General features: G+C 46.8%; 1 protein-coding gene and 1 long non-coding RNA gene across 13 annotated transcripts in view; both read left to right on the top strand.

The window, feature by feature from the left end:
* Positions 1-3,903: 3,903 nt before the first annotated feature.
* On the top strand, positions 3,904-6,843 carry LOC311530169. The gene is made up of 3 exons (XR_014713946.1): positions 3,904-4,021; positions 4,543-4,698; positions 6,776-6,843. It is a non-coding gene; the product is annotated as an uncharacterized lncRNA (long non-coding RNA).
* Positions 6,844-7,639: 796 nt separating this feature from the next.
* Positions 7,640-22,122, top strand: part of EXOC7 (exocyst complex component 7) — a 31,925-nt gene continuing 17,442 nt past the window's right edge. For 8 of the 12 annotated variants that reach the window (XM_084646623.1, XM_084646622.1, XM_084646621.1 and 5 more), the window contains exons 1-6: positions 7,640-7,825; positions 14,073-14,138; positions 15,759-15,943; positions 16,730-16,835; positions 18,436-18,658; positions 19,344-19,511. In XM_084646623.1, the coding sequence (XP_084502749.1) occupies positions 7,766-7,825; positions 14,073-14,138; positions 15,759-15,943; positions 16,730-16,835; positions 18,436-18,658; positions 19,344-19,511 (808 nt within the window). In that variant the 5' untranslated portion in view covers positions 7,640-7,765. Of the gene's footprint in view, positions 7,826-14,072; positions 14,139-15,758; positions 15,944-16,729; positions 16,836-18,435; positions 18,659-19,343; positions 19,512-20,888; positions 20,901-22,122 lie in introns of all 12 variants that reach the window. The other 4 variants (XM_084646620.1, XM_084646618.1, XM_084646612.1 and 1 more) reach the window with 1 other exon arrangement.

Genomic DNA, 22,122 nt, shown 5'->3' with positions numbered 1-22,122 from the left:
GGACAGGCTGGCATCCTGAATACATACCTAGTTTCTTGCATGGGATCGTACTCCGGGCACTAGCCCCTCTCGCCTCTCACTCCACCACAGCTACACTTCTATTTATAACACAGTGGCTTGAACAGAGCTAGCGCAGGTATGTCTCTTCGAGCTGGAAATTACACCTCCAGCTACAGGGTAGACATGCCCTCACTGAGACAGGTCTGAACCCTGAAGTGCTGAGTACCTGCAACTCCCATGTGTGGGGCTCAGCACCTTGAGGAGGTTGTAGGTGCCTGGCCTTGCCTGAATATAGCTTCAAGCTTCCCGTGAGATGTTATAAACAACAATCCCAGAAGGTACTTAACAGGAAGGATGGTTCCCTTCTAACATTTGCACCTCCAAATTCATGGACACACCCCTGCATGCACTCTCTCGCTCCCAGACACACACCTGTATGCTCTCTCTCTCACACATACACACACACACACTTATTTTAACCCTGTCTGCAAGTGAAATCTGGATGACCCAATGAAACGGATAATAGACTCTGTGTCTGTGGGTAAGACGGGGTGGGGGAGGGGGGCGGGAGCATGGGGAGGTGGTGGTTGGTGGCATTGGGGAGGTTGTTCCCACGCGTTCTATCATTCTAGGGCATCAGGAGGTCACGTAGGAAGGGGAGGAGGAATCTGAGGTGGGGGAGTGCTCCCAGTGTGGGACGTCCCTTCAAGCGATAATGAAGGTTTTGTAATTTTATGTTAATCCTGGCTGCTCTGCACTCTGTTCTGTCTCTCCTCTCCCACAGCAAATGCAAAAGCCTTTTGTAGACTTCTCGCTGCTGTAATCTTTCCTCATTGTAACATACTGGGAAACCTGGAATCTCAGCACTCAAAAGGGCATTGTCAAATTTCACATATACCTCTATATTTATCCACACGTGCTCCTCTGCAGTCATAGCATGCTTACATTGCTTTGTGTATAGGACCTACAGGAACTGCATCACTTTTTGTAGAATATTTAATTTTTCAGTAAGACATTTAACCATAGGAAACCATTCACTTCTGGAGCTACGAATACTTGGTTTGTTTTGCCAGATTCTGATCAAAGTTATATCCTTCGCGTAGTAGCCCTTCGGAACGTGAGAGGGAGCACTGGAAATCTGGCTTCCATTCCCAGCTCTCCCACCGAGTTACTGTGCGGCTCTAGGCAAATCACTTCATTGCTCCATGCCTCAGTTTCTCTGTCTGTAAACTGGGCTAGCTAAACTTTCCAGTGAGGTGGAATTCATAAATGTCTGCAAAGTGCCATCAGATCCTTGGATGGAAAATGCTAGAGTCATGCAAAATATGACAATTTTGACCAGCCTCCCTATGCCTATGACATTTGCTATTGTAACCTACCTTTAAAAGTTGTATCTAAGCTACGGGGCCCTTTAAGTAGCCTGACAGTGGTGACTGTTTTGAACCAGACAGCATGATCCGAGCTACCGAGCCCTGATCTGATCGCAGCATCCCAGGTAGTGACGTTTTCGGCATATCAATTCTATCTTTGTTCAACACACCCTGCAAACAAAATCGTTACTCTTGCACAACGGGTGCCCCTGGCCAAACAATACCAAGGAACAGATTCTCATTCAGAGCCATTTTCTCTGTTTACTTCCTCCTGTTTCCCAACGCTGCTGCTTTGGCTGTGCGTGCGCACGGTCACCTGTCTCACTGCTCTGAAAGTGACACTGGAAAGCTCTGCTCCCTGCACCTCAGTCAAGCAACCACAGAGGCCCCACAGTATTATTATTCAGCTTAATTGGACTAGTCTGCCCCGACTCCTGCAATAACAAGGAGGGCTGCTCTTTCCCTCTCCCCCTCATGCTGCCTGGTGCTAAGGAGGCTTCCCGCACCCAGAATGGAACTGATGACTTGTCATTCTGCTGAAGCCCCCTTGCTGACATCCCCTGGCCAGTGCTGAATCAACGTCTCTCCTACTTTCATTCACTCTGCAGAAAAGTTCCTCTCAAGTCAGTATCAGTTGCTGTACCGGACTGGAAGAGATGCTTGGGGGAGTCCTGCCCCCGCAAAACTGCAGGACAGTTTTCATGGAGACACAAGTAATCTAAATACTGCAGCTTGTTATTGAGAAAATCCTTGGTGGAAAAAGTCATTAGGATGCATCTTGCACTGAAGATGGGAGTGGGTTCTAAGGATGTTCCCAAACTAGAATGCCATGGCTGTTTGACCCACAGAGGGACTGGAAATCTTTCCAGAGCAGGCATTTGGTACTTCCTGCTTCCCATTGGCGGCCTAGGATACCTGGGTGGTCATGTAGGGAACTGCTCGTACAGGGACCGCACGTTCAGCCCCAAAACAGCTACCAGCTCCAGTAGAAGAGGCTGCCAACCCCCTCAGGTCTCTAAGTGGACACAGGGCTGTGCAGAAAGGCCATTGCTGGCTCATTGCCACACACTGATATTTGGATCAAGCCCCTTGACCTCTAGACCACTCTAGGGCACATCCTGCAATGTCCCTCTGGTTACGGAAGATCTGTGGCTTCTCCATGACTCTTAGAGGGGCCAGCATGGGGGCACACAATTTCCGCTGACTCTCCACCCTTGACCTCCCATTCCTACAAGCAACTGCAGTTTCGTTGCTGGGGCACCAGCAAGAATTTGGCCTTTTTAGTGTTTCCTCCTCCTTTAAGATTCAGGAAACATGCAGGCCTTGCTCACCCCTCCCCTCCCATTTCCCCAGAGTTACTGCCCTGCATGTCTCGCCTCTGGAGACAATGGATCCAAAACAGGCATAGTCACTCATAACTGTGTTCCTGGCCTTCCACCTCCCTCCCTTTGGCCAAGCAGGTAGAAGCTTGTGGTCAAGAAGTTTCCCTCTCTTGGGTGGTTTGACAGGTTGGTCCACGCAAGCGGTTGGAGAACAAAGCTAAAGAGAGGCAGAGAAAAGGGGACAGGCCACTGAAACAGGCGGCCTTTGCTCTTCTGCCTTTTGGAATCCTTGCCTGCCAGTCGGACTCAGCCCTGCCACTGACTGGAGAACAGCAGAAGCCAAATACTCAATGGGGCCTGGAGACTGAACACCCCTCTCAGACCAGGGGGTCCCACAGGGTCAGGAATGCGCAGGTGTTAAAGAAAGGGGGTGCAGTGGGAGTACAGCTCCCATTCCTCATCTAAAAGCTTGCACTGCTGCTGCCCTGCCTTGCCTGTTTTGTGGAGAGAAGAGTTCCTTCTGCAGGTCTATCTGGCTGGCCCCATTCACCAGCTCTAAATCCAGACACAGCACTTAATCTGCCTGTATTTGCTGGGTGTAACAGGGGTTATTGTTGCTTTGCTGGGACCCTTATATTTAACCCCTTAATCTTTTTCTTGGAATTTCTTGCATAGTTTAGGCTGCCTCACCCAATCACATCAACATGTGTTGCCCTTAAATCCCAGGGGGTTCAGTCCTCACGGGCCCTGCAATCCTTGCTCTCCTGAGGCTGAGTCAGACAACAATTGACAGTAGTTTGTTTTGTGGGGGGGGTCACCCCTGCACCAGGGAACAGGACTGAGACTAATTTCACATAGGCCACAGAACAGCCATCGAAGGTGACAGCTTTCAGTCATTATCAGTGTGGGACGGATTGAATCTGGAGGCCTGGAGATAAAATCCCCCGAGCCACCCAGTGTCCCGGCCTTCATATTTTTATTTCAAATTTTTTAAAAATAACTGGTGTTTTTACTAACTCCTTAGCTGTCCCCTCTTGAATGACAGTATGTTTTACCAACACTCTGTGTTTGATCTGAAGTCTTATCTTTTATGTGGCGCTATATCTGTGATTTGTGTTTGGGCTGATGATTTATTGGTGATTTGTGATTATCTGGTTATTGTACGTTTTTTGATTACGCTTGCCTGATTATGTGCCCAATTTATTATTGGCAGGTGCTTCATAGGGGCTTTTTGAAAACAAGATCAGCTCAGAAGCTCCAAACCCTCCATCCCAAACTTGCCAACACAAATTCAATTCCTTCCTACGGTGAAAACAGCAAGCTTGCCTGGTAAGGAGGCCATGAGCAGGGGGCAGGGTCAGCTTCTGAGAAATGGCCTGTGTCGCTCTCTCTGGCATCTGACCCCAGCTTCACCTCTTTCCCTTAATGGGCCGAGTAATTCCATAGGGATTGAGCAGAGCCTTTTCACTGGCCTTTCAGGACAAACATAAAGCTCTGTTCAGAAGATCCTCAAACAACACGCTGATGTCAAGGGGGCCACAGTCTAGCCAGCACCTCTGGCATCCAAGTCCCTTAGTGGAGGGCAGGGGGGAGGCGGTGGGACAGTGGGAGGGGAGCAAACATACAGTAAGATCATTGCATGGTGCAGAAAAAGGATGGAACTTCGAAAGCTCTCATCAGTAGCCCTTTCAGCTTGCACTTTCCTTTGAATGAGACTGCAAGCTTTGACGTAAAGGATGCTGTTTATGCAGCCAGAGCAGCAGAAGGGCTGTTATTGACGGCAGCCATTTGGGGGGGAAGGAACTGATCTGACATCTTTGTGTTCCCATTAATATCTCAAATATCTGTAGGATAAAGCTTGTCGCAGAAGCAATATGAGGCATCTGAAACGCGGGCACCGAACCAACGCAGAGGGGTCTGGAGAGAGGTTCTTCTCCCTACACACGTAGGACCAAAGTCTCCAAACGAGGAACCTCAGCTGAGCCTGCACACATGGTCAGAGCCAGGTAATTTCACAGGCGAAACACACTGTTGTGCACACCCCATTCAATGAGGCTGGCGCACAAACACAGCTGTCTGCAGCAAGATAAGGTGCTCTGTAATACATGCTGAAGTTGTCGCTGAACAAAGACAGCCCCTGGTTACTTTCAGCTCCATCCAAAACACCAGGGTGGGGGAATCAATGTTTGCCAACTGAAGGAAAAAGGCAAGGGGACGTTTCCCTTCTCCCTCAAGATTCTAAGAGGGTTTTACTAGCTGCAAATAAAATAAAAAAGCAAGCAACCCAAAACGACTGGATGGTGTCCCGATGAAAGGGCAACGCCCCATAAACGGCAACATTCTTGGTTGCTGGGAGCAGTGTGAGGGCAGCAAGTGAGTCTGGTGCCAACAGTGTGGCATCATCTGTGCAAATAAATCTAACTACTCTACCCAGCTCCCTGTGGAGCAGAGAAGATGGATGCTGATAGGGGCAAGGTGCCCTTTCTGCTTGGGAGGTAATGCTTTTTAATGGGTGGAGCTGGGAGGAGTTAAATGGAAGTCAGGTTCCATCCTCATCTCTGCAACTGACTTGCTATGTGACTTTGGGCAAGTCACTTAATCTTTCTCTCGCTCAGTTTTTCCTTCAGTAAAATGGGGATAATAATCCCTACCCTCAGGGGACCTGTGATACTCTGTGATTTATTTGTAAAGCATTTTGAGATGCTGTGAAGGGCAAAATATAAAGTTTTTATTTTATTACAATTTTGTATTGTCTAGAAGCCTCCCCTAAGTCATAGTCCCATTGTGCTAGATGCTGTATAAACAAATAGTAAATTACAGTCCCTGCTCCAAAGAGCTGTTATTCTGATTTAATAACAGACAACACTTCAGACTTCCTTCTAATCATTAAAATACAGCTCCCTTCCCCAGTAATGGATTCAGGGAAACTGGGTAGTCCATGATGTGCCGATTCATTTATCGGGGACCAAGGTGGGGAAATTCCCTTCTTTATGCTGTGTTTCTAGCTGTTAATGGCTTCCCAGCCAGGTAACATAGTTCCCACTTCCCTGTGTATTAGCATTATTGTTTGCTAAATAGCTTACGACATAATATTTACCTTGATCTGTGGCATTAAGACCTTTCCCTCCACCCCCAAAGGAATGTCTCAAATAAATTACAGTTGGCACATGTTGCACATGAGGGGTGAAGGGTGTTGGAGGATTGGATTGGATTGGACGAGTTGCCTAAAACAATTTCCCTCCTATGGCTGCTCTGGTTAATAGTTGGAAAGTCCTCTCTTGTATTTCTTTGGTTCCTGGCTAGCCCTAGAGACTCTACTGCAGGGGTTCACAAACTTCATTGCACTGTGACCCCCTTCTGGCAACAAAAATTACTACATGACCCCAGGAGCGGGGGGCCAAAGCCTGAGCCCCGCTGCCCCAAGGGAGTGGGGGCAAAGCCGAAGCCCAAGGCTTCAGCCCCAGGCATGGGCCTGTAACCTGAGCCCCGCCACCCAGGGCTGAAGCGCTCAGGCTTTGGCCCCAGGTGGTGAAGCTGGGGCTAGGGTTTTGACCCTGGCCACAGCAAGTCTAATACAAGCCTTGGCAACTCCATTAAAACAGGGTCGCGACCCACTCTGGGGTCCCGAGCCACAGTTTGAGAACTTTTTTCAGAGTAGCAGCCGTGTTAGTCTGTATCCGCAAAAAGAAAAGGAAATGAGTACTTGTGGCACCTTAGACATTAACAAATTTATTTGAGCATAAGCTTTCGTGAGCTACAGCTCACTTCATCGGATGCTCTACTGTATGACTCCCCCCTTTTCTCCCCTACTAAGTAGCAAAAGGAGGAAAGCTGGTGCTTGGGGACATCTGGTGGATGTGCTGCATTTTACATGTAATTCTCAGACTTTAATGGTTCTGGGAATTCATTGCATGTTGCTGATCTTTGGTCCCACTGAAATTGCTCTTCTCATTATCTCAGCAACAGTATTTGATGTGTGTTTCTTGTGTGGCTTTCAGTTTGGAAGGCTCAAAAGGAATCAAGATCTGCTGCTAGAGGCCGTGAGATGTTCTCTAGCTGTCCTTATATGTGTACTTTCACTAGGTTGTTTTACACTGCTCCTCACCATCGTATCTTCTGAGCATCTCTGTATTGGGCAAGCCACTCGGGGAGCAGAATTATCAAGAGAAGGTGAGTGTGCTGATGTGAACTCCCAAAATGAGAGAGAATGTCTAGGGACTTGCCCTCATCTCCATGTGGAGGGAGTACAGGTTGTCTAATCCTAAAATGTCTTAATAGTCACATAACTGCCCCCCTGAACTGAAGAGAATGTTAATTGTGTAACAGATGTGGACACAATCTTTTAAAAATGGACACTGGCTTTTGGGATCTGTGCAGGATCTTTTGAGCCTGGTCCCCCCACTCCATTACTGTGGGGAAACTGCACTGGAGTAGTTAAACTGGTTTAATGGAGTGGAGAGTATATGTGCAGGACACTGATCTACCACACCCCATCATGCTATTAGCAGGAGGGGGAGCTGTATGGTCCAGGGGGTGTAATAACAAGTGTGCTGTATTTGAGCTGTAGCTCACGAAAGCTTATGCTCAAATAAATTTGTTAGTCTCTAAGGTGCCACAAGTACTCCTTTCCTTTTTGTATTTAATATGTGCCTCCTAATTCCTTCCCCAGTCATTAATGATACGCCCAGCCCAGCACTAAATATGCCAAGGGAGACCCAGTGCCACTCCCAACATGGTGGTATTCCATGTCTGCCACTCTTAATATGGCTCCTATTGGAGGCGCTCATGCGCATTACTGCCAGGGCGGAGCCGCTCCCGTCGGGTCGTCCAGATCCGCATGCGTACTGATTCCCACCACACTCAAGATGGCTGCCTGTGGACGGACGCCGGCGAATCACCGTCTGCCACCCTCAACATGGCGGTTTGGCGCTGACGGCGGTGGGCGTGAGGCGGAAGTGGGGGCGGGAAGGCTGACAGCGCCGGGCGCGGCAGTGTTGGGGGTGCTTGGCTGCCCGGTGCCCCTTGGCTGTTCCCAGCGGTCCCGCGGCAGCCCCCGCGCCAGGGTGGGGCAGGATGATCCCTCCGGAGGAGGCCTCGGCCCGCAGGAGGGAGATAGAGGACAAGCTCAAGCAGGTAGAGGGGGGCGCTGGGCCGGGCCCGGCCCGGGGAGTCCCAGGCACCCCTACCTCGCTCCCCGGGAAGCCCGCAGGGGCTCGGCTGTCTGTGGGCCACCACACAGCCCCCCCCCCCACCGGGACAGCCCCACCCCCACCCCGAGACTCCTCCTGACATACCCTCCCCCGATCCTCCACCCCCCAAAACTCCTCGGCCCTGGACTGCTCCAACCCCCGAGAGACACCCCCGGAATAGCCCCCGCCGGGCAGTTCCAACAACCCCACCTCCCCCATACATCTGTTAGTCTCCACGTTGCTTTTCCTTCCTTGCCGTCTGAGATCCTCCCTCCCTAAACAGCTTCATTTCTCCTGGAATTGGCCCCCTCTAAGAGACCCACCCCAGAACTTTCCCCCGTTGTGGGGCTCAGGGGACCCTCCCTGGAGCCAGATTCCTCCCTGGACTGCTCTGCTTCTCTGGAGCCGAGCCTGCCAGATAGACCTCGCTGGAATTGAGACCTCCTTGCTCCCACAGAGCCAGACTAGACAGCACTACTCCTGTGACACCCCCTCCCTCCAGAGAGACCCTCCCCCACTTTGGGCCTTGGATGCCACCCATGAGAATTGTCCTTTCCCCAGCTGGAGACTAACCTATAGACACCACCCCTGGTGTGATTACAGCACTCCATAGGGTCCGGGGATGCTTCCCTTGCAAAGAGAAGACCCATTTCTTGTGACTTCTTGCATTTCTCTGATCCTAGACAATGACAACTGTCCGTTCAGTTTCACTCTTGATCCCCAGCCTTGTTTGCACACACAACTTGCAGCGGTTTAATTAAGATAATTTAAACCAGAGATAATCAATAGGTGGGCCTGGGGCCAATTCCGGACTGCCAGATGCTTTTGAACGAACCACAAACATTTTTTATTTACTTTATTATCATTGGTTTCAGAGTAGCAGCCATGTTAGTCTGTATTCGCTAAAAGAAAAGGAGTACTTGTGGCACCTTAGAGACTAACCAATTTTTACCTTCAGTCCTTTTGGTATGATGTCCATCTGTTTGCATTTGGAAAGGATTGGTTAGTCTCTAAGGTGCCACAAGTACTCCTTTTCTTTTTATTATCATTATTATTGTTTTTCTCTGGAGTCTGGACCTGGACTATACCTTGACCAAGAAATTTGGACTTTGAGGAAAAAAAAATTGAAATGCCAATAGCCTCAGTTAAACCAGTTTAGTTAAACTGGTGCAACCCCCTGTGTGGGCAGAATTTTATCACTTTAAGAATGGTTTAGCTTGTGTCTGTTGCCTAAATTTACAGGCATAAACTAACTGGATAAGCCATGTCTACACTGCAAACTTTGGTTGACGCAAGTTACGTCAGCCTAAAGCCACCACAGTTAGTATAGCTTTCGTGTGCATGCATACTTGGTTCCTGTGTCATCACTGCACATACTTACCCAAGAGTGCTTGGGTCAATGCACAGTGTGGTGCACCGTGGACAGGTGTCCCAGTATGCAAGTTACCATCATCCAGCTTGCTGTCTTTTGTGAAATTGTGGCAGTACATGGTGAGGCAGAAATGAATCATGCAGTGGTGGCCAGGAGCAAGGGGTCAAGTTTCCATAAAGCAACTTTCTCCATCCCATAATGCCATCCTTATCCCATAATTTTCATGCTTTTAAAAAATCCCACAACCCCGTGCGGCACTTCTCACAGTCCATCATCTCTGACAGAGGCATGGAGCCCATACAGCTCTGTGCTGTTGTCATGAGCATTGCAAACCCAGGATGAACGATCTTCCAAAATTTGCAGAGCTTCAGGAAGAACCACAGCGATGGGGGAATATGACAGTTTGGTGGAGGACAAATTGCTGTGGAACATATTGAACATTAATTCGAAGTTGTCAATGGTGGTCACGAAGCAGCTGCAGACAGTGGAGCACCGCTTCTGAGCCTAAGAAACGAGCACTGACTGGTGGGATTTCATCGTAATGCAGATTTGGGATGATGAGCAGTGGCTGCAGGACTTTCGGATCCAAAAGGCCACATTTCTGGATCTGTGCGCTGAGCTTGCCCCTGCTCACCAGCGCAGGGACGTCTGAATGAGAGCTACCGTGACAGTGGAGAAGTGGGTGTTGATTGCTCTGCAGAAGCTTGCAATGACAGATTGCTACCAGTCAGTGGGAAATTGTTTTGGATTTGAAAAAATCCACAGTAGTGGCTGTTGTCATGCAAGTGTGCACCCCCATTAATCGTCTCCTGCTACTCAGTGTGCAGGACATAGATGGATTTTCAGCAATGGGGTTCCTGAACAGCAGTGGGCAATGGACAGCATGCATTTCCCTATTTTGGCACCAGCTCGCCTTGCCACAGAGTAACTCAACAAAAGCATTATGCAAGCACTGGTGGATCATGAGGGACACTTCACCAACATCAGTGTTGGCAGGTCAGGGAAGGTGCTTGATGCTTGCATCTTTAAGAACACAGAGCTGTTCAGAAAGCTGCAGGCAGGGACATTCTTTCCTGACTGGCAGATTACCATTGGCAATGTTGAAATGCCAATAGTGATCTTGAGGGACGCAGCCTTCTCCTTGCTCCCCTGGCTCCTGGAGCCATACACCAGCAAAAGATTCAGTTATTGGCACAGCAGGTCTAGAATGACAGTTGAATGTGCTTTTGGTAGATTGAAGGGATGCTGATGTTGTTTACTGACCAGATTGGATCTCGGTGAGAAAAATATCCTAATGGTTGTATCTGCTTGTTTGTCTCCTGTTGTGTGTAGCAAAGAGGGAAATGTTGCCACTGGGGTGGAGATAAACTCTGCAGGCCGCTGTTCTGAGTAGCTAGACATAACTGCAGTTAGAAAAGCTCAATGCAGAGCTATGTGGGTGAGGTAGGCCTTGTAAGAGCACTTTACCAGTCAGCAACAGTAATGAGGTGTGGTGCCCTGTGCTAATTTGGGGGGCCAGGAAGGCCCCCACTAGTAGGAATTGTGTGATATTTGGTGTACATCTATTATAACACTATCTGTTAATGCACCTGTTAATTTTGTGGTGCTTGCTGTACATTTATAATGATTACACAGTTTTTGTCAGTGAATCTGTGAGTTCTGTCACTCTGTAGTGGAAGAAGTTGTGGGTGTTTTCATTCAGGCTAGGCATTCTGTAGCATATGTTGTGAACAGATTTTTTTTGCATACCAAAACCACTGCAGAAAAACAATATGCAATAAAAAACAAGTACAATAAATACTTCTGAAATAAATTAATGGAACAGAATTTAACAAGTGGAAAAGAATATTTGTGTCCATTTTGGCTACACATACAGCAACCATGGCTCTCTCAGCTCTGTGTAGGTGAAGCTATAGTTCTCCTTACTGTCCCCCGGTATGGAGATGTGGGGGTAGGGATAAGGCCCCTGAAGTTGAATGTTGAGGGGCGTGTTGGGAGGTGTTAAAATTGAGTTCCCCGTTGGTTGCGAAAGGAGGCAAGATCCTGACTTTTGAACCTGTAGGTCCACAAGAGTCTGCAGCATTTGTGTTTGCTGCCGGAGAAGTCCCATTATTCCTGGTGTACCTGCCTTTCTGATTCCTGCACCTTTCTCCTGTCTGCTCTTTCCCTCTCCTGTACTGTCTGCAATAATCACCCTCCACACTCTCTGTTCACGATCCAGTGCAATCCTGGCTTGCAGGATCTCGCTGAACATGTCCTTCCGTGTCCTCTTCTTTCTCCTCCTTATCATGGTCGGGTGTTCCCAAGTGTTGAGTGGGGACCCCTCAAGGCCACAAAGGGAGCAGCTACACACAAAGCACACAGAGGTGTCATTTGTTTTTATAATCACAACGGAAAGTGGAAGTTAAGACTGAGAACTCCCTCCCCTTGCTCTCCAAATGTTTTAATCAAGACATGCTTATTGACACTTCAGCTTTGGAGCGCCCCCACCCAGAACTGTGTGGTCCCAGCCGTGGGGAGGGGGAAACAAGGAGGAAATTGTTCGGCTACCCGAAGCACTAAAATCTCAGCCTGTTTCCCTGGGTACGAGTGCAGGGCAATGGCACTGAGCACTGGCACTGTTTTCCACTGGCGGCGGTGATTTTAGCTGCTATTTTGCTCCTGAGGGTAGCAAAGGCACAGAGAGCACAGCTGTCCCGAAGCTGCCCAGGCCCACATGCCACTAGCCTGTGTACTGCAGTGGCGCCTGCCGAAGTCACTGCGGACGAGCGTGGGAAAGCGCCCTACTGCAGAGGAAGAAAGATGGCTGCCATCCCTAGAAACATTAGGAAGAGGATTTCAGAGAACCTCCATGGAAGTTTCATCGAGATCACTCAGCAGGATTCAAGGCACATCCCTGTGTACATGAACAAACTGCTTCTCAGGCCCACTGCTCCCAACCCTAGAGGGGAATGAACAGCAAATTACAACTTGACCTCTATTGTACCACTAACTCTTCTAGTACGAGTAAATTAATGAAAAGTCACGACCTGTGTCCTGCTACACTGGGGTCAGGCACCATCTGTTCATTAAAAGATTGTAATGGGAAATACATTTACACACCTGAGGTTTCTTCCTGTGCATAGGGCTTGCCCATGCTTGGCTGCCAGGACTGACTAGTCTGCAGTGAAGTCTTGAATGAATCCTGGCTTGCAGTATCGCTGGACCACCAGGTCACCCATCCCCCATCCTCTTCCTCCTCCTCCTTTGCCGGTCATGGTAGGGGTTTGTGCCTCATGCTCCACTGAGGTATCCACGATGCTCTGCAAGGTGCTGGTGGGTCTCTGCCAAGTATGGCTGCAGCTCATTTTAAAAGCGGCAGGTATACAGCTTGGCACCAGATCAACTGTTGGCCACTCTGTATGCCTGTCTCAGTTCCTTTGCTTTCATGCAGAACTGCTGCTGATCCCTGTCATGTCCGTTTGCCGGCATGCCCAGTGTCCACGGTTCTACAGTGGCTCCATAGTTGTGCCTTTACAGCCTCTTCTCCCCACAATCCCAGAAGATCAGGACATCCTATCTGCTCCAGGCCGGAGTGTGTCAGCAGCGTGTAGGTGGCATGTTCACTTGGGCAGTTGCACACAACAAGGGAGAGCTGCTAGGTGTGCTTGCCAAGCTGAGAGTTCAGGGAAAGGCATTTTGAAAATACGTGGGGGTTTTAAAGCGGGGATTCCGGGTCTCTATGCCCCTTGTGCAGTGACGTTCACAATTGTGACTAGAGCAGTCGATGTTGAGCATTGTGGGAAGCTGCTGGAGGACTGTTAGGATCAATATAGGTCATGTGGTGTTTACGCTTGCACTGTCAACCACAGTACATTGACCATGGCTCAATGCCGTTCAGGGAGGTGGTGTTTATTGCTTTGTTGTAATGGGGCGCTTCCATTGGTGGGAGACAAATTTGAATGTAGTCACATGCACAACGAGGTCGATACAAGGTGACTCACATTGGCCTAAATTTGTAGTGTAGACCAGGCGTAAGACAGGTTTAAATTGAATTAAAAGGGTTTGCTACACTGGGTTAATTGATTTTTAAACAAATTAAAACCTATAGTCTAACTCAGGGATCTGAAACTCGGATCACCACGAGGCCACATGAGGTCTAGTACATTGGCCCGAGGGCTGCTTCATTGACACCCCCGCTGTCCCTGCCCCCACTCCACCCCTTCCCTGCCCCCATTCCAACCCCTTCCCTAAATTCCCGCCCCTGCTCCGCCTCTTCTCTGCCTCCTCCCCTGAGCGTGCAGCTCCCCGTTCCTCCCCCTTCCCTGTTGAAAAGCGCTAAGTGCCACCAAACAGCTGTTTGGTAGTGGGAAGCACCTGGAAGTAGGCAGAGGAGCGGGGATGCGGCTCGCTGGGAGGGAGGGGAGTTTGGTGGCTGCAGGAAATAACTCGGGGCGGGGGGGAGCTTGGCAGGCTGCAACAAATAACTCCGTGGGCTGCGTGTTTGAGACCCCTGGTCTAACTGGTGCTACTCTGTATGTAGATTATCAGTTGATTCTCACCCACTAGCACTATTTTGTTGTGTTTAAGTTTGTAACACCAGAGACAAATGTCTAAATCCAGGATACCTCTTTAGTGAAATTAAAAAAATAGTTATATCATGTTAAGTTTTCTGTTCTAATTAAAGGCATGTGTTTTTAAACTCAACCAAAATTACTTGCCATTTTCTTTATCAGGAGTTAGAAATGCACAGAAGTATTTATTCTTTGACCCTTTTGTGTAAGGTTTGAAATTCACCTATCATTCAGAACTATTGAATCCTACTTCATTCCAATGACAGGAAGAAGAAACGCTGTCCTTTATAAGAGAGAGTCTTGAAAAGAGTGATCAGCTCACCAAAAACATGGTAAGTAGAGTCCCGTAAATTAAGTTAAAAGGGTCGGATAGGCTTTGCGGAACTTGTGGGTTCAACAGGTACTTTCTTTAGATTAGACATCTTGAGGAAAGGTTACAGTGTGTGTTGGGGCACAAGCTTGTCAGTTCTGGAAACTTGGGTCCAAATGATCCTTCAGTCTGATCTGATCTAACCTATCTAGGTTCCTATATGGCTCTCCTCATCTCAGTATTTTAGTACCTCGCAAGTCTATGTCAATAGAAATAAACTCTCTCCAGCTAGCAGGGAAAACAGCTAATGTTCTGTGTGTCAGGGCTCAGGGGTGAAGAGCTATTGGAAAGCTAAGTTGAAGAGATGAGTTTTGCACTTATTTCTAAAAATACAATGTACTTAGAGATCTTTCGGGACTCATCTGGTAGTGAGTTCTGGAGCCTAGGTCCAGTTCCTCTCTGAAAGATCTGTCTCCTAAGCTCATAAGCCTTCCCATGTTGGTTGACAGTTTTGTAGTGTCAGTGGAATGTAGCTGATGTTAGTAATCTTGGTTGTGGAGGGAGAGGTGACTGGTTATCTATCGCATCAGAACAGAGGCCCAGAATTGGATTTGGTATGAATTAGGGAGCCCATGCACAGGGAGAAACCGTTGATGTGCTCATAGGCACATGTATTGCTTAACAGGTGGGTTGCTGCATTCTGTGCCAAATAAATCCCCACCACCACTCCTTATTCCTACTTTTGAATGTCAGTAATTGAGTCTGGATTGCTGTAGCGAGATCTGAGTCTGACTGGATGGAATACGGATGGATTGTATTTTTGTTTGCTGTTGCAAGATGTCCAAAATAACCCTAACATTGTAAACCTCTGTCATGATCTGATGGCAGGAACCTCTGACAGAAGGGGTGATATAAAGGAGGTGAGTTCTTAACATACTTTTCATGCCAGTATCCCCTCTTTCTTGCTAAGTGTTGGCTTCAGCTGCTCTTCGTCCAGGACCTGAACTCAGCTAGGTATTGGGAAAGCTGAGAGATTGTGCTGAACCAAGACAAGACAGAGGTGATCTTGGCGAAAAGCAGGAAGGACTTTGACGAACTTTGTTCCTCCATAACATCCCCTTTTCCTGAGGCCACCTGCCCGCCAATTCAGTAGGTTGCAAACTTGGAGTTTCTTGACAGCCAAATAGCCATGGCAGAGCAGAGCTGTGAACATCAGTCAAATGGCTTCTTCATTGTAAGATTCATTCAAATGTACTCAGTGCAATTGAGCAAAGTATTCGGTAGGTTCTGCTTCAGCCTTTCCCCTGACCTGAGGCACCTACAGTTTGTCTCCTTTTGGATAGGTTTCCCAGGCTGTCAAATAATTTGTGTGATGATTTGGGTGCTATACATATGCTAATTAAACATCACCATATGCTTATGTGGTGGGTAAATATTACTTTCATATACACATTGGAAAGCTGAAGCATAGGGAGGTTAAGTGGCCTGCCCAAGGAGACAAGCAAGCCAGTGGCAGAGCCAGGAATAGAAGCTGTGAGTCAGGATTCCTAGTACCCTGTTCTAACTACTAGCCCACAATACAGTTTTGTGTTTTATGTGGAAGGAAATACTCCATGCTGTTTGATCCTTTTTGGGGGTTTAGGTTTCCATCCTCTCCTCCTTTGAGAGCCGTTTGATGAAGCTGGAGAACTCTATCATCCCTGTGCATAAGCAGACAGAGAATCTACAACGTCTGCAGGAGAATGTTGAGAAGACCCTGTCCTGTCTGGATCATGTCATTAGTTATTACCATGTGGCTAAGGACACAGAGAAGATCATAAAGGAAGGGTAAGTCAAGTAGCAGGCCCCTACTTTCCTCTGCCGGATCTTTCTCCCATGTCTGTTTTGAATAGGGGCAGTTGATTGGGCAGGTCTCTACAAAAATCTTGTTATTCTTCTTTGTATTTTTATATACCTATGTGCCTACCCCAGAGGAAACTCAGCGTGAACTTTTAGCAAAACCTCTAAGGGTAAAATCCTGCTCTCACATCCACACTGGGGTCCTCTTACATATTCTGCACCCGATCCCTGTGTGGAGCTCCCATCCATTGTGTTCATTCCTTTCTTCCCATTCTCCAAATTTTTCTACAGTGGCACTTTGCTTTCTTGTAGTTGCCTCCGTCTTTCCAGCCAACGTGGACTGGATGGGTGTCCTTTTACGGAGCTAGTGATGCTTGCACTTGGGTTGCCCAGAGGGGTTACTGTGGTGCTGTATGAAATGCTCCCATCCCACCAGGAGCGTAGTGTGTTGGTGGGAATAACGAGGAAAGCAATTGCTGGCTTGGGAAGTGAGATCCTGCAGATTGAACCCAGTCTCATAGCACTGTGGTACACTGACCATGGGCTGCTCTGTGGGCTGCCATTTTTGCTTGAATCAGGTCTTTTTAAAGCAAATCTTTCTAAGTCGCCTAGTGATTTGGGGTGGTGGGGGGAGGTGGCAGTGAGTGGAGGCAGTTGTAAAATTCCCTTTAATCTCTGACTGAAGAAAGTGGAGTTGAGGTCTTCCCTGGTTTTGTTCCAACCGTTGTTGAGGTTTTTGGTGTCTTTCTCATGCGTGCACTATTTCAATTTCAGCCCTACGGGGAGACTAGAGGAGTATTTGGGCTGCATGGCCAGAATCCAGAAGGCTGTAGAATATTTCCAGGACAACAATCCTGACAGCCCAGAACTGAACCGGGTGGTATGTAATGTGCTTGAAAACCAGGGGCATTGTGTGGGCATCTGCTTCTCTGACATCTGCAGCATATTGGCAAGTAGTGGCAAAGTGAGGTTTGTTTGTAGGAGCATTCTCTTAGGATCCCGATTAGATTTGTTAGCAAGGATAATGCTTTATCTCCTGACTGTTAGCTTTCCTAGTATTCTGTACCAATAAGATCTACAATAGCTGAAAGCATGTACCTTGCATGCACCTAAATTATTTCTTACTCCTAGCAAAGATAGAAAATATCTTTAATCCGCCATCCAGGGTTTGCTACGCTCATTTCCTGGATCATTATGAAACACTGGTAGTGTGAGGTAATGTAGCCCATGGATCCCCAGGATAAGAAACAAATGTTCATGCACTTCGAAAACAGAGAAACTGAGCTTTGCTAACTAGTATAGGTTGGGGTTTGCAAAGGTGCCCAAGGGAGTTAGGTGCTTTGAATTTAATGGGATTTGGATGCCTAACTCCCTTAGGTTTCTAGAAATCCTGGCTATGACAGATTAGTCTCTAGCTCTGGTGATATGAGAGGAGGGATAGGCCAGTGGTTAGGCTGGGATTTGGGAGACTCGGGTTCAGTTCCCTGCTCCACCACAGACTCCATACTGCCCTGCCTCACAGTGAGTTGTGAGGATAAATACATGAGATTATGAAGCATTCATATACCGCACTAATGGAGGTCATATAAGTACCTAAAATAGATCAAATACTGTATCAACACTTAAATTAATCCCATATGCTCATCACTATCTTGAATTCTTTCACCACCACCTGTGATCCCTTCTCCGCTCTGTGCCACAACTTAAATTCTGGCATTATTTTAACAGCTGCTGTCACAAGAACAGTTAGAGCTAGAAGGCTTTACCATCTGAAAGCAGCTTGAAATTCCAGCTTTCACATGGTATAAAGCATTAATTGCTAACTAACATTTTGAGATCTCAGCTGCTAAAACTGTCCCAACTGAAGCATTGTGGGGGAAACAAGAAAGGAATCAGAACAATTCGTAAGATTCTACTTTTTTATTTTTTTTTCTTTCTAAACTTAGCTTCTGTTAAGCTACCTGGGCTATGGACACTTTGGTGAGGCAGTACTTTCAGAACCAATTATTCCAAGCACTAATGCTGGACCATTGATCGCTTTCCTCCTCTCTTTCAAGACCTCCTATGATAAATACTATTGGCCAGATCTGCTGTTACCCCAGTGGAAACCTGGAGTAATTGCATTGAATTCGATGGATTTGCAGCAGTGTAACTGAGAGCAGAATGTGACCCCATCTTTCCAGATCATTGCAAATGCTTAGAACTCCCTTTGAATATCTATTGCCTTTTCCTTAACAGCTAGAGAGGTAGCAGGTGATGAAGTTTTGTGCTGCTCAGCTGCAGAGTAATTCCTTGACTTTGTTTTTCCCAACTCCTTACTTTTTAAAACTCTCTTGACAATAGGCTACATTGCATTTGGTAGCAGATGTCAGTGGTACACAGTATTTAGGAACGCTAGAGATTAGGTGATGTTTAAAGATTTTGGGAGAGGTTGCAGAAACACTTTTTTGTTTCTCTTGTCTCTGCTCTCTCTCCTCCAGAAATCCCTGTTTGAGAGGGGGAAGGAATCTCTGGAATCAGAATTTCGCAGTCTGATGACGCGACACACCAAGCCAGTTCCTCCGATCCTCATCCTGGATCTGATCAGTGGGGATGATGAGATTGATACGCAGGAAGATATGATTTTGGAACACCTCCCTGAGAGTGTCTTGCAAGACATTGTCCGTATCTCCCTTTGGCTGGTGGAGTATGGAAGAAACCAAGGTAAACTAAAACGAATCCCTAAGTGAGCCAATCTCTGAGACAAGCAGATATGTGATACATGATATGTTTATCTTGATCACTCCAGTGGTCTCCATCAACCATGTTATTGCACGTTGCTGAGAGCAAAACCTGTCTGCTGAGGGCTGTCTGTGTCACTGTGGAACTTGGCCAGTAAGCTATCTCTCCTCTCAGCAGTCAGGTCTGTTTTCAGGGTAGTTCTGCAGCTAAGGAGCCAAGAGATCACATTGCATTTGGAAACTGACAAAGAATGGTAGCAAAGCGTCTGACTGTCTTTTAAAGGCATTTCTAGGTGAGTAGTGTAAATCAGATTCCTTGTATCAACCCATTTTATCATTCTTTTTAAATCCTATTTCTCCGTAGTGCTTATAATAATCTTTTGGAAGTCGTTTAACCCTTCTGTGCTCAGTTTCCCCCTCTGTTAAATAGAGAGAATAGCAAATTTACTCCCTTCCCCAAAGAGTGTACAATGTAGGATCAATTTCTTTAAAGCAAAAGATCCCTAGGACAGATCTATAGGTAAGAACTTGAATGTGGGACCCCAGTCAAAGCAGGTCAGTCTCTTTTGTGCAGTCTGTTTTCAGGAAAGATCCAGCAACAGCATCCTCATTGTGCAAAGAATGCCTTGAGTTTGGTTACCGGTCATACCTTTGTCTTGTCTCCTTAGACTTCATGAATGTTTATTACCAAATCCGCTCTAGCCAGCTCGACCGCTCCATCAAAGGTCTGAAGGAGCATTTCCGTAAGAACAGCTCCTCCACAGGCATCCCGTACTCCCCCGCCATTCAGAACAAGAGGAAGGACACACCGACCAAAAAGCCTATCAAGAGACCAGGTTAGTTCCAGAATTTAAGGATCAGTTTCCTGCCCTGATGCGAAAGAACATCCACCAAGCATGTTGTTCCACTTGTTTGTGATGGGTGTCTCTCTCACTGACCTGAGTTTTCCTTTGTGCCTCTCCATCTCATGGGGTAGCATCTAGTCATAAAAGTTGTTCTGAAGGCAGCAGGGTGGGTGGGAGTTGAATGGCAAACACCTTTTTGCTTATAAGGGACTTTCACATTGGGTCAAGCTCCTAGATTATAGACCCTTTTTCATCTCTTATTTTGTTGACTCATCCAGTCCATATTTCAGGGGACATTTTAAAAAAACACTCCTGTATGAAGAGAGATTGCAAAGATTGGGATTGCTTACCTTAGAAAGGAGACAGATAGGAGGGAACATAAGTCAGTAAAGTAGTGAATGATGTAGAGAAGGCAGATTGAGAACTTCTGTTCTCTCTGTCTCATAACGTGAGAGAAAAGGGATATTCTATGAAGTTATAAGGTGGGAAATTCAAAACAGGCAAAATGAAATACTGTTTAACACCACATGTAATTAAACTGTGGAGCTCACCGCCACAGGAAGTCATTTTGAATTTTGCTAAATTTTTGGTCTCAAAGGGATTGGACATGTATATTGACATTGTAACTATCCAGAGTTGTCATAATTAATAACAGTTTTGGAAACTTTGTGGTTCTGTGCCTAAGCCAATCTTTAACTATTAGACACTGAGGAGAGACCCGTGTGGATGGTAGATTAACTCATATCTGCCTACTGCGGTGTTCTTACACCTTTCTTTGAAACATCTGGTTCTGGCCACTGTCAGATGGGATGTTGGACTAGATGGACAGTAGGCCTGATCCAGTCTGGGAAGTCCTGTGATCCTAAAACTGTGTCTGAGCAAAGAGACCAAGGATTTAGCAAGCTATGGAAACTGAACTGCCCACTCCCCCCAGAGATGGACTCCCCAGGTCATGGTTATGGCATATCTGTGGGGAAGGCTTCCCCCGCCACTGTCCCTGTTTTGTGGAGTAAGGACTTTACTCTCCAGGGCTGTCTGTCTAACACTTTCAGTAGCACTAAAAAAGAATCACCTACAAATTCAGAATGAATATCAGATCCTCTGTTAGGATCTACTTTCAACATAGCACTCACAAGGTTCTGGCACATCTGGTCCAATCTACTTAATATGCAATTTGTTTGCTTGTGCAGAAGAAATCATTTCAAATGTAGCTATTTCTAGTATGGATCCCAGATTATTGCTCTTCCTATATGCAAAAAAAATTGGAGAGGAGGGAGTGGCAATTGGTGGAGGGCCCAGAGAGGAGGAAGGAAAGTATGCATTTTAATTGTGTTGTCTTTATTTTTATAATCCTTATGTGAATGACAGTCTTCATTCCAGGTAAACTTTGTTTTTGTGTGCGTCTCCTCTGCAGCTTGCCAGGTCCCTCTTTACTTCCTAGTCAGTCCTCTTCCTGCTAATAGCAAAGGGTGTGCCTGGGATATTTAAAGGGAAAATCTGCTAGTGAAGACCTTTAAAACTGGTGACCACATAACTAGATACTAAAACGTGCACCCCCACATTCAGTACCATGCATCAGAGCTGTTCCTGAAAGCTGACAGTTCAGAGAGCTATGGAAGGTTTTGGCACGACTTGTATAACCAGCTACAGTGAACCTGAGTTTGACAGCTCTCTTCCTGTCTCCAGAGAGCCACCTGGAGAGGTGTGAATTTCCATTCTTGCCATTGGCGTTACTGCTGAGTTTTGCAGGATGGAGTAGATCATGTAAACCTCTGTCCAGAAAGATAATGGCTGTGGGTGTAGATATTTTTGCTAAGGGGAGTCGGTGTTTTTCCATATTTAATCCAGCCCAAATTCTTAAGCATAATAATACTTGATTCTGTGTTCTGCATCCCTGATGGGAACACCTGCTCTATCAAATAATTACAATAAGGAAAGCAGATGTTAAGACTTTTTTTTTCTGGTTATTTAGCACTTCTGTGCTAGACAGCTGCAGCTAGACAGGCAAAAAAGGCTTAGGACTGGAGCCTCAGTAGGCGTAAAGCGGTTTACCTTCATTGAAGTCAGTCTAGTTGCGCTGATTTACATTTAGGATCTGCTCCCCAATCTTCAATACCATCTGACTTTGAAACTATACAGGAAAACCAGGCTCAAAAGGTCTCCATTTGAGCACCCAATACCACTAGTCACTTTGGAAATTTTGGCCTAGATCTGTGTTTAGCCAGAGAGTTTGTCGGATAAGCCAAGCAGTGGCTGTGTTTGTATTTGTGTTTCTGGGTTACAGAAACAAATCAGAAGATGAGCAAATGGAGATGACATTACATGTGTCAAATAGAGATCCAATAAAGTGATCATCTAGGGTATTGTGAGTCTCAAGAAATAATAGTAGCTAATTCGTGTCTTCCATATTCTCAGACAAGGACAGAGTCTCTCTCTGAACCAGGCTCAAGTTCTTAGTGGCTTGTCCATCTCCAAATACACCTGCCATGTGTTGTAACTGCATAGTTACCCAGAAATGAGATCTTTTCCTAGCCTTTCCTATTTCACCTCCTGGCATTGGCCCATCTTATTTCCCACAGACTTATCAGCTTTCAGGGACGGC

This window comes from Lepidochelys olivacea (genome assembly GCF_965140295.1).
Source record: "Lepidochelys olivacea isolate rLepOli2 genome assembly, chromosome: 14".
Taxonomy (NCBI): domain Eukaryota; kingdom Metazoa; phylum Chordata; order Testudines; family Cheloniidae; genus Lepidochelys; species Lepidochelys olivacea.
The sequence above is the reverse complement of the archived record's forward strand: the minus strand, read 5'-3'. Positions and strand labels throughout refer to the sequence as shown.